We start from the raw sequence: 15,023 nt of genomic DNA, 5'->3' as shown, positions 1-15,023 counted from the left end.
TCACAGATATGGCATTTCATGGAACAGAAAATCTTCTTTTTAACAGCTCTGCTGCTAGTGAGAGAGGACTGTGTTTGTCTTCTCAGTCAATGCCAAACTAGTGCTCTGCCTGAGTTAAGCTGATAGAACCTGAACCTTAATCAGATGATTTTTCTCCTGTGCTTTGTTATAGTATTTTACTCCCCAGGTGACTTAACTGTGCGTTCATTACATTCTCCCTAAGGTTCACTCTAGATAGTTCTTGACATGAACATATCAACAGCCAGCTGCAGTGATGAGTGAGAGAAATTATGGGTTAACACAGAGGATGATACTCCATTACCTGGAGTTTTCCTCATTTTTGCAAGTTCTGATTTTAAGTTCAATATTTCAACAGCGAACACATAACCACTGCGCTCCTTTTCAGAGAAAAGCACGTGACTGCTTGATTTTTATGGTAATTATTTATCTTTTATTTTATAAAACACTTCAATAAACTTGTTCTCTCCCATAAACAAAGAAGCTGGAGGAACTTGGGTTCATTTTACTTTTTGTTCAGAACATTAATTTTTTGGCTCATATGTCACCCTCTAAAAATCCATTGATGTATAGGTATGGTTATAGCTCTAATTACAGACCTGAGCTGGAGGAATTATCTGGGTGTTTACTCACCATTTTTCAAGAACGTCATTGCGTGGCCACTGCTAGAGGACCACAATGAGACTTCCATTCAGCCAACGTAGTCAGTGTACCTTGAACATACATAAAAAAGTGGCATGTACAGTGATACTTGGCCACCAACTACAGGGAGGGATCTAGTGTGGCTAAGCGATGCAATAACATATTCAGAGTATCACCGTTCTAGGGAGGAAGAATAATAAATATAATGTTTTGTCAGTGAAAACCTTCTGCAAAGACTTATTCCTTCCTCTGGAGCTCTGAGGAAGGTGTCTGCTTGTACTGTACTATTAACTTCTGTAATGACACCAGGGTTTAACATCAGTCCCCCTCATCTCTTAGACCGATTTATTTTCAAAAGTGCATGGGAATACATTGTTGTGCAAACTGGAAATAAGTTCAATAGTTTGTTCTGTCAAATCAATCCAAGTGTATTTTATTGTAGTATTGCAGCCTCTGATTGTCTTTCTTACACAGCTGTTACACTGATGCCAAGGAGCTTGCTCTTGGATGAGTGGGGAGAAATAAGCCTATTGCACTAGTGAAGGAGACCCATAAATCCCTGTCTATTTCTAAAAGCTAGTTCAGCCTCTGGCCCCAGGCAGGCTGTGGTCCCACGCATTACAGAAAGTACAGTGTCAGATAAAAAACTGTCATTCTGCAGAGCACATCCAAAGTCAATAAAATAAATTTAAATATTACAGTTTTAAAGGTAAAAATGTAATATTAGTAATGGTTGGCTCCTCAGTTTCTGGAATGTTATGAAAACCATAAAATCAGTTGAGCCAGTATAATGAATCTGTTCTAAGGTTGTCTAAGAACTGAATGGGAATACTTCAAAATTTGCTTCCAAAAGTCAGTGGCATTTCATAGCATGTTCATATTTATGCTTTTAGGTGTAAGAAGGTATAACTCTTCAAAAAAACCCCACAAAACCAAACAACAACAAAAACAAAAACACACCCCAACCTCCCCCCCCATACAGCCAGTTCCTCAGCAGGTATAAATTTACATAGTACTTTTGAGTTCAATGAAGCTTTGAAAATTTATGGAAGTTCAAGACCGGTTCAATAAATTCCAGTCTCTGGAATGGGCTTATATGTATATCAGTATCTGTGTTATTATCCCCATTTTCTTTATTTTCTTGGTAGTTCAAATATATCTTTGTATATTAATGAAGATTAGTTTTATTGTGAGCTTCATCTTTCAGAAAGATTGTTTTGCATGTAATTATGAAAAAAATGTGTGTATATATTCTTCTTAATGAACTGGTAGGGAAGACTGTATTGGAGTTCATAACCAACAATGGATTTTAGCATTCCCTTGTTTTTTGGGCATTCATTGCACCTTTAACCTAAAACATGTAACTGCTATGAAATTAGTAATGAGAGGTTTTGAATCAGAAAAAATGAACCATATCTAGTTGAACCACAAAGTATCTTCGTTGTTGGAAGGCTGGCATTATCAAAAGACAAACAGATTTTTTTTTAAGTCATTTTAATCACATCAGTCATGTTGCAGCAAGGAATGCAAATATTCATATACTACAGATTGAGACTGCTCTGAAATGTTCTGACAATCTGTTATGTTTAGAGTGATGTTTCAACCCTATCACTTGGGGTTTTTTGTTTTGTTTTTTTATGACTATAAAAAACCACTACTCATCTCTGTCACATGCTGTACAGGATAAAAAGCCTTTCAGTTTTCTTAACAAGAATCAGACGGCCAGGGTGCTGCTGGAACGCAGAGAATATGCCACTGTCTGTTCAAAGTACAGCTTAATGAGCCAGACTAAACACACTGGACAATAGAGCTGTGGGGGGAAAGGGCTTCTCATGGATCTATGGATCAGCTGCAGCTTTGACATCTAACTAGTTTCATTTTTCATCTTTACAAGTTCCATTTCCCTGTTTTGTTGGTATAAACTACATTTCAATGAGCGGACTTTCCTGCCTAGGTGACGGTATTGTGTGCTTTGAAAAAGGATATTGTGGATTATGCTAGAAATAATTTCTGTGTTTCTTTTTTCTCTCATAGTCACGACCTATTCCCTCACACCTTACTTCAGCAGTTGCAGAGAGTATCCTGGCTTCCGCCTGTGAGAGTGAAAGCAGAAATGCTGCAAAAAGGATGCGGTTGGATAGACAGCAGGTACTGTGTTGTTTGGGGGTCTACCACATCCATATTTATAAATGCACTGGACTCATTTACATAGGATGCCATGCAGAAGGGTGGTGCAATCCCTTATACATTTCTTGCTAGCAAGAATAATTAAAATACAAAAGCTGTAGTTCTTTAAATGAATACACAAGCATGTCTTTGTCTATATTTACATAAGGTGTATGAGAGTGCCTAGTATATTTATAATGTCCAGCTGGATAAAGCTATATATTTGCTTTTTAACGGTTGTAGATTTTGAGGGCAGATTGTGTAATCTGCATACGAGAGTTTAAAGGAACAGAACATACAGTATATATAATTTAAATAACAGAAAAGATGCATGTATCCATGAGTCAGTGTGTTTATCTGTGCACATATTCTCTTTCAAAATGTGTATGCATTTGTAAATGTGAGGTGAAATAGTGTGTTTCTGAAAATACCTATTTGCCTGAAACAGAAAAGTTATTGTGATATATAGCAAAATGCTGTCAATTACTCTATTAGTGAGTTTTTAAAGCTCATATCAATATGTATTTTATTTTTTCTTATGTGATTATTCACCTATTCTAGTGCATGTTAGGATTTCGTTATTTTTAATTTGCTGAGAATTGCATGTTTTCTTTCGATTTTTTAAAATCAAACTGGTAGCTTGTTCCAGGCTTTGATTATTAGTTGCTTCATGGATACAATGAATGTCTAACATTCTTATTGCAAAGATGATTATGCTTTATTTCTCTTCATGATTTTCATAAAGTCAAATATCTCACTTGTTCCAAAATATGCCTCAGTCATGGTAGATGAACTTTTTTTGTGGAAAAGAACATTTTTTGAAAGAACATTTTTCTTTTATACATAGTCCATTGAGTTCTTTCAGGTCCTGCCCTAACTGAATGAAGACTCCTACAACTATCCTTAGAACATTGATAGCTTAGGAGCTGAGAGTGGATATTGCTATTTCTTTCTGCTGTTACATTTTTTGATAGTATTGTCATAATTGTGGTACATTTGCCTTAAGATTTACAAATCACATGGGATGTCAAAGTACTGCAACGTTACGTATGGCTTAGTTTAGAAGTGGTGCTCATATGGATTGTGCAGGTTTTATATTCTCTCATTGTTCTCTGATTTTTCAGTAACAAAAAAAAAAAAAAAAGAAAAAAGCTACAAAGTCCATGTGCTTACCGCAAGGAGAACTAGAAGAGACTTGTACAAACATCAGTTGCTTTCATTGCACTGGCTGGAGACTAACTAACCTGTCCTCAGCAATCACAAAAACTGTGGCTCAGTTCCTTGGTCCAGCCAGGGTGAGGCAGAGTTTGAGAGTGATTTAGATGAGTATCCCATAATACTCTCCAGGGAGCCAGAGAGCTGTTGAAACAAAAACAATTTTAAAACTGTAGACAGAAGTAAAAAAGCTTATTAATAGGATTTTTCTTTCTTTTAGATGTGGTGTTACTGTCACAGAAGGATTTGGTAGTAGTTATTGTTGAGGGGAGAGGTATGTCTTTACTTTTCCTTACAGAACTCAAAATATGTAGGCAGAATGGCTCCAAACTGATCATCTTAATTACAGTTGTGATATTGAAGTAGCAAAATTGCCTACGAAGAACAGGTGTTGGGTTCTGCTTCCTTCAGCTCCCTCCTCTTTTTGGCAGTGAGTTCTGGGAACATTGTGCAGACAGTTGCAAATAGCACCCGCCATTTGATTCAGCAAGCAGTAAATTAGCTGGGTTGATGTAGCTTTGGTACTTGCAAAACTATTTGTGAATTCAGGATAGATTTGCTGAATAGTTTTGGCTGGAAAAAATTATGGGAATGTGTGTTAGGTAGCTTCATAAAACTTATAGTGAGAAATTTACCCTGCAGGGCAGAATAGTTAAGTTATTAGAGAAGTAGAAAACCTTGATTCTAGTCCCACTTCCATTGAAATTTAATTTTTTATTCCAAGTATGTGACATTAACAAAGTAGATTGAGAGCAAAGCATTCCAGAATAGTTCTGAGCGGGTTATTTAACACACACTACTGTGCTCGGTTCTTATGCCGAGATGGGAAGTGGACCTCTGTCCTCACATCCAGGGAGAGTGCCTTATAGGTAAAAGGGCTCTATCCTTCTCATCTTCCTATTTTGTCCTTTTACTTACTTTTAAATTTCCTTCACTTTTCTTACGTATATCAAAAATGAAATATTTTCATTGGATTTTTTTCTTAAACAGAGAAAGGTTGAAAAAGTTCAGTTCAGCATGTTGTTTTTACTGTTCCATAGCTCTAAAAAAAAAAAAAAGCCGCCTTGTTTTCTTGTTAATGTGGCTCTACTTTTTCCTTTTTAAATGTAAATTTCCAAAATTGGGCATTATACCAATGGGTGGACTCAGGCTTTAAGGACCCTTGAGTGGAAATGTGGGAGGAGGAAAGGGGAAATAAGATTTGGATAATGAAAATTACCACTTCATAAATTATATCAAGAGATCTTCTAATGGAGGAAAATCATTAGACAGTCCTGGAAAGTAGATTGTTAAGAGGATCTGGTAAGAGCACTCATTCAGCACTTCCCCTCAGAGCTGAATGGAAGTGTTGCATTAGAGCTGCTTTATTCCTGCATGCAGCACAGTCAAGGTCTGCCTTTTATTCTCCAGAGGGGTGATCTGCCTCAAAGTGAGGGGTAATTTGCATCCCCACCACTACCTTTTTCAGAATATTACCCATAAAATGTGAATGTATTAGGAACACAGTGAGTGTTATGCCCAATCCTGAAGCTAAGACAAAACTTCAGCAGCTTCCTGAATTCATTTTCTTGTCTTGTTTATGCTCTTTCCTCCTCTTCTCCATTTCTCTTCCTCTCCTTGGCACAACACAGTCCCTGAGCAGGAAGTTCTGAGCACACTGCATGTACGTCGCTAATGGAAGTCTGTACTTTGGTAAAATAATATGAATTTCCAAACTGAATAAGTTTTTGCCTACAGTGTTCATTTTAACAGTGGTTTGATGAAAAACCATCTCAATTATTGGTCAACAAAAAGAACCAGCTTGAAAGTCAAAACTGTGGAAACTTCTAAGAGCTCAATTTTTCTTTTGAACAGATAGAGTATTGACCATGCTCGTAACTATTAGCTGTTTCTTTCACAAGTATTAAATGTGAAGAGTTGGCTTTGTATACTTATAATCCTGTGCACAGATTTGTTATCTCTTCAGAAGAAACCTCTCCAATTGTGTGTGTGTGCACGCACACAAATACTGCATCTTATGAATGACTTTCTAGAATTATTTCTGATAGCTGCAGTGCTTAATATAGTCCTGATCTAGTGATACTAAGCCTGCTAAAGTTAAGTCTGAAGCAGGACAAAGCCATCCTTCTACCTGTATGCCTTAAATTCCACTCACATGATCTTTGTATTTCCTAACTCAAGGCTGAAAAATTCTGCTTGCAAAAATCCAATTTTAAAAGTAAGTTAATGACAACTGGTCTTGCTGGCATCAATTACTTATTTTCAAAATTAGTTTTTTTCATGGCAATAATTTATTTCATAATGAGAAACTCAATGTGATCTTGTCTGTCAGGAAACTAGTAACTTCCCGTAGTTTTTGAAACTGCAACAATAAACGCATTGTCAGTTTCTGAGACTTCTCGGTAAAGAATATATATGTGTTTACTAGGTCATGGTAGCTTGGACTATAATGCTTTGGCTGTCTGGCCATGTTAGATGTTACTCAAGTGCTCTCTTTAGCTTCAGTGCATTTTCATTATCTTGAGATCAAGCTCCGCTGGTTGGTCAGTAGCTTAAGTGCCGAGAAGTTACATATTTGGTACCTATTACCTGACTGAAGAATTCTGTCGCTTCCACTTTTCTATTCTGCCTGATATTAAAAATAATTTATTCCCTTGCACAAATTTCATAGATTTATGTATTGAAATTGTATAGGTTTACTGATACTACTGCCAAACAGTGAAATGCTCAAGACACTGGGCTGGATTTGGTTGGTCTTTCCACAGTCCAGATCAGGCAGTGGGTACAGAGGCAATGCACAGCTTTTGTGTTGCTCTCCAAATCATCTCTGCTGAGTCTGGATACTGAAAAAGGGCAACTCCAGTCTTGAATTTTGAGGACTTTTTTCATCACAGTTGATAAAAAATGTAGAAACAATAATTGAATTGAACTTCTATGACTTGCTTCAGTCAGAGATAGATAGAAGAGGCATTATCTGAATCCTTAAGATTTCCTGTGCTTCTGAGTAATATCTTGGGATGCTCTTCTAGGATAATCTTTCAAGATCTTTATTACATCTCTAGCAATATTCAGTGTGAAGCAGTTGCGCTGAAGTGGAGGTTCTGGACTACTATCAACAAGGGAGTCATGAAACAAATTAAGTAGAGCTAAAATACAGCCATTTTTACATGCATTCATTACATATGGTGAACAGGATGACTTGACTTGTGGTGTCCTTCAGTTTACAAAACAAACTGTGTCTTGGTTGGGCAAATGAAGAATGGTTAAATAAGCAGAAAAATCTGGAAAAAGTAATCTGGTTATCACTGACCTGGGCAGTGAAGAGAGCTTGGGATGCCTGTTGTGTGGACTGCCGCTGCAGAGGCCTTGGCTCTGTGACTCTGCTTGTTGTCAGTCACAGAAATAGAAGTTTCATTTTAAGAGCTTAACTGTTGTCAATCTCTGCTTCTTCCAAACAGGTGTGTGCATGGTGTAGTTTTTATAAAACCTCACATAAAACAGCCTGGAGCAGTGTTAGCCTATGGTACTCTGTGGAAAGTGGAGGTGGATTAGTCTTGTTACTGTCCTGTCTGAAATCAGAAAGACCATTGAAAATTCTTCAAGGGAATATCTAAGAGGAAATAGTAGTTTATATACATTAGTATGTGAGAGGACCTGCCCCTTTATTTTTACTAAGGAAGATGAAGAAGTGAAATCTTCCTTTGGAAGAGCAAATAAGAACGATACTAGGAAAAAGTTGCCTTCACTCTTACTTGGACACAAGTGGTTTTTACAACAGCTGCCTTTTGTTTCTTTTTTTTGTTGTTTAGAATTGATTCTTTTTGCATGCTGTCATGTTGCAAAATTTATGAATGAGCATTTTTCTTCTAATGAAATAAGAAGTTTTTGGTGATCAAGACAAAATGTGAGCACCTGGGAGCGAGGAGGGAGGATGAATATGGGAGAGCAGGAAAAGAACTGAATCATAGAATACAGTGTCTGTAGAAGTGTATGAACCTTTTTATGGACATGTCATGGATAGTTAACCAGATCATTTAGAAAATTGATGTAACTTCATTGGCACGATGTTGTTTTGTACTAGTTAGGAATCTGGATCTTTGAGAATTCATTATTATATTTGTAGATAGGAGAGTAGTGGTCACATATGACTGCGAAGCCACTGGACCCGATTCTCTCCTGGACTCAGTCCATGTTATTTTAGCAATTTGACCTCCATGTCAGTGAGTAGTGTCATTGAAGGGCTACCACAGCATGCAGTTTTTTGGGTAGCCAAAGGAGTGAGCGATGTACACTTCTGTCACCTTATGCCCCAAGTAATCAGACATGCAATGTATGATTCTTCTGTAGTTACATAGCAAATGACAAGCTGAGCCCAAAGAGAGCTTAAGCTCAGAGGAAAATGAAAGTTATCTTACATATCTCCCATTCTAACAAAGGCATTTTTCAGCCAGAGCTGGTGCTTTTTAAATTAGTAGGCTCTTCACAGAGTGCTTGTCAGTCAATATCTAGTAGAATATACATGATAAGAAAAAGGCTTTCTGCATTTTCTTTTTTTTTTAAATGTGAATTTAAAGGGTACAGTTTTTTTTTCATTCCAGAGACTAGCTGAAAATAATGACAGTCAGACAACTGTATAGCCTGACAAAGGTGTTGTCCTCATACCTTCACTGCATAGACATGAGAATAATACTTTTCTTGTAAAATTTGTAATTTCTTTAGTTTGGTTTAATTCAACTATTCTTTATCACTATCTACAAGGCAAATGGGAGGTAATACAATGACACTATTAGGATATGTGAATGTCTCCATGTGCGCATGGGAGACAAGTTCCCTTCCACTGAACAAACCAGTTATATGCAGACTAACTTTAATTCTTCACATGAGATCATATTTGGAGATGACTGCAAGACAACTTTGCAGTTGCAAGAGTATTACTTACTTCACCTCTATCTCTGTTTCAATTATTTCAGTCTCTGCTAGGCATCTCAAAAAAGTTCCCTCAGTATAAATGTTAAATGACTTTTTTTTTTAATCATAAGATTAGAAGATATGATGTAAGATTAGGATAAATAAGATTAGGATAAATGTGCAGGTTATATTTCTGAGTCTTCTGGAAGCTCCCAGTTTCTTTAATTATAAAAGCCAAACTCAATAGAAAAAATCTTTGATTATTTGAGCTTTTCAAGTTGATAAGAGCGAGTCTATCCACTTTGCACAGACTATCATGCACTATGATGCTATGAAGCAGTTCTTTATGATAAACACTGCATGCATTTTTTAAGAAACCTCTCATCAGGATGACAGCTATAATTTTTTTCCATGCTGTGATTTGTAACCAGGCAAATTAAATATCAATAATCATCATGGTGGAGTGAAGGATAATATCTAACCCCCAAGGAAGAGAAAGTTTAATGATCCCAGTTTTACACTGACACATGAAGGAACAAAAATTTGCAAATAGGCATTTTAAACACATTCTTCACCCCCATTGTAGTTTGGGGGATAAAAGGAAGGCAAATCTAAAGTTTTCAGTGCTTTAGTAGCATATGAATAGGGTGTTAAGAATATTGCAACATTTAGTAATTTTGACAATATTGCTTTTAGCTGTTAGAGGAGTAGGAGTAGGTGACTATTAGGTTTCTGACAAAGCAATTATGGCCTAGACACATATGCTGGGAGCTGACCTGACATTTGCCTCTGGATAGTTGTCATAGCAGCAACCTGAATAGAGCAGCTTGATACAAGTGCTGGTTGCAGACTGGATACAGGTTCTGTGCTAATGCAATACATCTGAATATTAATAAAAGTGCACATGTACTGCCACTTGGAAATCACCACTACTGTGTTTCTTTCCATTTATATCTAATTCCTAAATGTTCGTTTTTAAAGAAATTGAGATTTGTAAGATGTTAATGATCTGCCTCCATACAATTTCTGGTGCCATTTCTCTGCATGTAACGAGGGGGTTGACCTAAAGAAAGACTCTTCAAGCACAGTTTTATTAAAAAAAAAAATGTCTGGCTGTTGCAGACCAGGAGCAGTTTGTGTCTCTGTTAAGAAGGAAGGAAATTACTGGTGGACAAATTACAGGTAATTGTAAAACTGTTTTGGAAGAAACTAATTAAAAATCTAAATTGCAGTGAGGGCATGGACCTCCATTTCAGGATCACTGTATCTGGCTTTCAGGAGTGAGGGGGGGAGACCTTTAAACCTTTGTATTTGAGGACAGAGAATTTGTGTTTCAGCTTGCCACTAATGCACAGCTTCTAAATCTTGACACACTGGGCAGTTATTTCCTTCATTACCCTTCATACAGCAGGAAAGAAGGAAGAAGGATATATATTTGTTTCCCCGTGTGTATGTTGTTGCTCTCTTTTCTGATGAATGCGTACTGCAGGTCCCAGGAGGAAGGAAGAAACAAATTGTAGGGTTCTTAAATGCTTTCTTTATTCTGTTGTTTATATTATGTGTTTTTGTATCAAGGGCAGATTTGGACAATATTGGTTACAGAAAAGGGAGTTATGCAAAAGTATCTCCCAGTGGACACTGGAGAATGTCTTGCTGAGGCAGTGCTTCTGTGGCAGAAAGCTGCGAATTCAGAGGGAGCGTGAAGAAGCGGTTTTGTTTCAGGGAGATGGAGTCCTTGCCACAGCTATTCAGTATGCAGGAAGAGAGCACATCAACTATACATCCTTGTTAGAGGTGGAGGAGAAAGCATCAGGAGTTCCCTTCCTCTTGGGCTTCACAGAGCCTAATTTGCTGTAGAGGATGGGAAAGAAAAGGCACTTCCTCCATGCTGACCACAAGTGGCAGCAGTGTGGAGGGATGGGGCCATGTCCTCTCTCTGCTGTATATTTACATAAGACCTGAAAAATTCCAGCTCAGAGTGATTTTTGCTTCAGAAAGGGAGGCTGTGGAGTCTTAGATAATAGAAAAGAGCAAAGGGAAGCAGATAGTTCACTTAACATAAAGCAAACAAATAGAAATTGGGATCCCAAAAAACACAAGAGGCAAAGGTCACTTTAACTTGCAAAGAGTTCAATGCCTCTTACACTACAGAAGCTTTATTAATAATGGCTTTTTGTATTCAGACATCTCTTTGTGATTTTGTATTTAATAGGGATCAGAGTGATTTCTGTACTTCAGTGCTTTATTCTTTTTTATCTGTGTTCAAAATGATCACTAAGACGACTGTAACGTCCTTGGATACCCACATGCTAGTTTGCATTTCAGGCCTTGTTCACTTCCATCATTTCCCCACCTAATGATTATTTTACTTCTGAGTTGGTCTTTGGCTTTGCTTTTGTGGTTCCAAATGATATGCTTTAACCACTGAGGCACAAAATGTTATGCAGGCACCGTTTAGCTGCATGTGGATTATTGTCAAGAGATCAAATTATGTACTAGTATTGGGAAACTTAGCTTCCTACCCAGAATGCACTGGCCATATTGTCAAGGGGAAGAAAATAAGCGGTATGCATTGTAATTTTAAATCCTGCTGCCTTTCAAGTCAGTGGCAAAATTCCTGATTTCAGCAGTGCTGGATAGGGTTCTGTTATTAGCAGATGCAGCTGGAAGGGACTGCCAAGTATCACAGGGCAACCCCCCTCCCTCCACGCTCCAGCCCAGCCTACATTAAATTTGCTACATGTATTGGAAAGGAATAATGTGCAAGGCATGCAGTTGCAAATAATTTCATGCCTTGGATTTACAGTGAGGCCCTAAGGTGAGCAGCTAATTTTTCACCTCAACACAGAGATCATTAAATTAGAAAATGCTTTATTTTTCCAGGCTCTTTGTGCTGAGCATATATGGTTGAATTTCAAGCTGCTGATTTCAGAGAACACTTTAAACACCCCGAGCTGCAATAAGATCTTGAATGTGAAGTAAAATCGATGCCAATGTAAGTTTTCTGTTCTGGAGTTTGACAAGACTGAAGGCTCAGAAATGGAGTGTCGGGTTGTTTCTTGGACACAAACTTTTAATCAACCTTATCCCCCTTCCTACCATAGGTGGAATGAAAATGAACAGGGACCAGAACAGCCTTCTTCCCTGTGTCTTTAATATCCATCTCCTGTCAAGGAGGCAGAAGAGGAAAGGCTGGTGGAAATGTAGATGTAAAAGTTCTCTCGTCAGGCCCAAAGATGGTGGTTTTGGAGCCAGGGCTTTTGTTCTTCCTGATCCTGTGTTGAAAGCCAGAACAGAGGGCTTTTTACTTATCCCTCCCTTTCATATGGCAAGAAGATATTAAATTTTCTTGCCTGTCAGATGTTTCTAGCATAGAGATAAGTATGTTAAAAGCATGATTTTGTCTTTCCTTTCCTGTGTTTAGCTAATGACTTCATTACACACACCCTTCTGCCTACAGCACAGACAGGGAATAATGTTTCTGGTGAGTAAATCCCTGTTATGCAGAGCTTGGGCCAGTTTAATGAAATCAATGCAAACCCAGTGCATGTGCAAACTCTTATTTTTCAAGACTGGTGTATTTTGGTTTTGGTTAATGAATTAGTAGATTTAGAAGACTTTAAACAATCATAAATGACTCCTAAATTCAAATCATCAGTTGCACAGTGGATTCAGTTGTATTCCTCGGTCAGAACAGTGCAATTCTCCATGCAGAAAATATATATAGAAATGTATTCACAAACTGCTTATGTTTGGTAGCAGGAACATGTTTGTGATTCAACAACTGGCCTGATGTCCCTAAACTAAATTTAGAAACATATTTTTCTAAGAAAAAAAATATATAATAAGCTGTGGGAGCAGGAGCTGAGTGAATTGCCTGGGAGCAGCACCAGCTGCTAAAGAGCTGGGCACAGGGCAAGGCAGCCAAGCAGGCTGTGGCCAGCAGCCCAGGTATTGTGCCAGAAGAATCCTCCCCTGAAATGAGAATATTTGGGGAACAGATTTGTACTGCAGTGCACAAATTGCATGCTTATTACTCATGGTATTTCATATTAAGCTTCAGTTTTACCATCTCCATTAATGAAGCAAATCAGAAAGTGCATCCTCCAAAGGCCAGTCAAAGTTCATTTCTTTGTTTCTTCCAACGGCTTATGCAACTGTGGTTTGATGATTGTGGAATCAAAAGGCCATAACCCAAAGCATCACTTCTTATCTACTGAATCTTTTAAAATACAGAACCCTCACAGTACCGAAGTTAAAGGATGTGCACCAAGTTCTGTCAAAAATTTAGAGCAGGTCTTCTTCAGTAGCAAAAGATTTTCTTTCTACTAAGTAGTTTGAGACAGGGTGGGGAGGTCAGGGGTTTTTTAAAATAGCTTTTATTTTTAAAAGATTTTTTTCTTTTTTTTCTTAAACTGTAAAAGTCAAGTTGTACCTGAGGCAGTGTTCAAAAACAGACACCCTGCATTGAATTCATACAAAGAATTTTGGTTTTCACAAACATGCAGTTCAAGTTTTAAAGCAGATTTAAAATAAAATGATTAGCAATCAAATGTATCAAACACGGGGTAAAATATCTTTAAAATATCTGAACCTACTGTTGAAAACATGAACCAGTCATTAAGTGCATGCACAAAAGTAATTGCTCACTCTCTAACAGACAAGAAAACTGTTTTTTTTTTAAAAGACAGCTATCTATAACTCCCACTAGAATTTACCTGTGGAAGAGACACTGTACTGTAAATATGGCAATATGCTGGAATCTCCAGCGCACTTATTTTTTTCCTTTTCACAGCAGAACACACGACATTTTTAATTAGTTGAAACTGAGGAAGTTAATTCAACATTGACCTCAAATGCTTCATGTCTAGGCTATCATCTTCTGTTTCTGAATGAAGAAGAATTTAACTTAGAATCTAATATAAAGTGCTTTGGTCCATTCCTCCTGCCATATATTTGGTCCAATATATGTAGTATTAAAAGAAAATGTGGGGCAGAAGAGAAATGGGAAAAAGAACTCAGAAGTCCAAATTATACTCCATAATTTTCCAATAAAGTCTTTTTGAGTAGTTGCATCTCCATACCCCAGAGCTAGCAGGTGTATGGAAAGCTGTTTTGTGTCAAGAAAATATGCTGTCAGTGGTGGGAGTGATATCAGTTGTAATGCAGTAGACGAAGAGACCTATAGTGGGAGGTTTAATTATGTTGACCGTGATGATATTGTAGTAATAAATCTGCAAAGCTGGCACAAGCATTGCTCCAGTACTCCCACACACCTTCCCCTGCATGCTCCCTAAACATTTGATTCATGAGTTTAAAAATTTTCTCTGTTGGTGCTCTGGTGCCACAGTCCTCCTGCACTGAATGGAGTAATGCTGATCTAGCCCATTGTAGTCATTAAAAAATGGCATGTTGGCAAGGGGGAACAGAAACGTCTCTCCCTATAGGAGTGCCTCACTGAGATAATTTCTTGAGGACAGTACACATAAGTATGAAAAATGCAGAGAAATATGCTTGATTGTGGTCATAAAAGTGGAGCTGCCTGAGGCATAGCGAGGCTTGTTCTGGATGAGAGGAATACACCGCGAAGGAGGAATTTCTCTTGCTTTGCATCCTTGTGGTTCAGCAGTAAGTACTGCTACGCCTTTGTCATCATGCATCAGGTTCAGCAATACATTGATTCATTCAGCACCATTACCTGCAGGCAAAACTGCTCTTGGGATGGGAAAAGATAACATTGTTTTCTTGCTGTTTATGTTGTTTCTGTTTGGAAGAAAGGTCTGATACTCAGACTCCTCCATTCGTACTGCCTGTCAATGAGGAAGCAACAAAAATTATCAGTAGCCATGTTCTTCTGCAAGGTGCTGGCCACTACAAAGAAATTGGCTTTGAAAGCACTAGAGGGCATATGCAGCAACATAAGAATAAACATAACATAACCTGTACTTCATTTCCACTGAAGTTTTACCTTTATTTTCTTCAGATTTTCAGCTAATCTAATTTCAGCAGGGGCATCCCAGGCCCTGGAGTTCATCACGCAGTGCTTCACTTCTGGGATCAGGCACGAACAAAAT

At 37.8% G+C, this 15,023-nt stretch overlaps 1 protein-coding gene across 4 annotated transcripts in view; it reads left to right on the top strand.

The window, feature by feature from the left end:
- Window positions 1–15,023, top strand: part of NOL4 (nucleolar protein 4) — a 196,841-nt gene that overhangs the window by 160,015 nt on the left and 21,803 nt on the right. For 3 of the 4 annotated variants that reach the window (XM_075495701.1, XM_075495700.1, XM_075495699.1), the window contains one exon: window positions 2,695–2,808. The exons of the other annotated variant lie outside the window; for it this stretch is intronic. In XM_075495701.1, coding sequence (XP_075351816.1) covers window positions 2,695–2,808 — 114 coding nt within the window. The remainder of the gene's footprint in view (window positions 1–2,694; window positions 2,809–15,023) is intronic. 4 annotated transcript variants of the gene reach the window in all.

Source organism: Mycteria americana, chromosome 2, assembly GCF_035582795.1.
Source record: "Mycteria americana isolate JAX WOST 10 ecotype Jacksonville Zoo and Gardens chromosome 2, USCA_MyAme_1.0, whole genome shotgun sequence".
Lineage (NCBI taxonomy): Eukaryota > Metazoa > Chordata > Aves > Ciconiiformes > Ciconiidae > Mycteria > Mycteria americana.
This window is presented reverse-complemented; position numbering and strand designations above follow the sequence as displayed.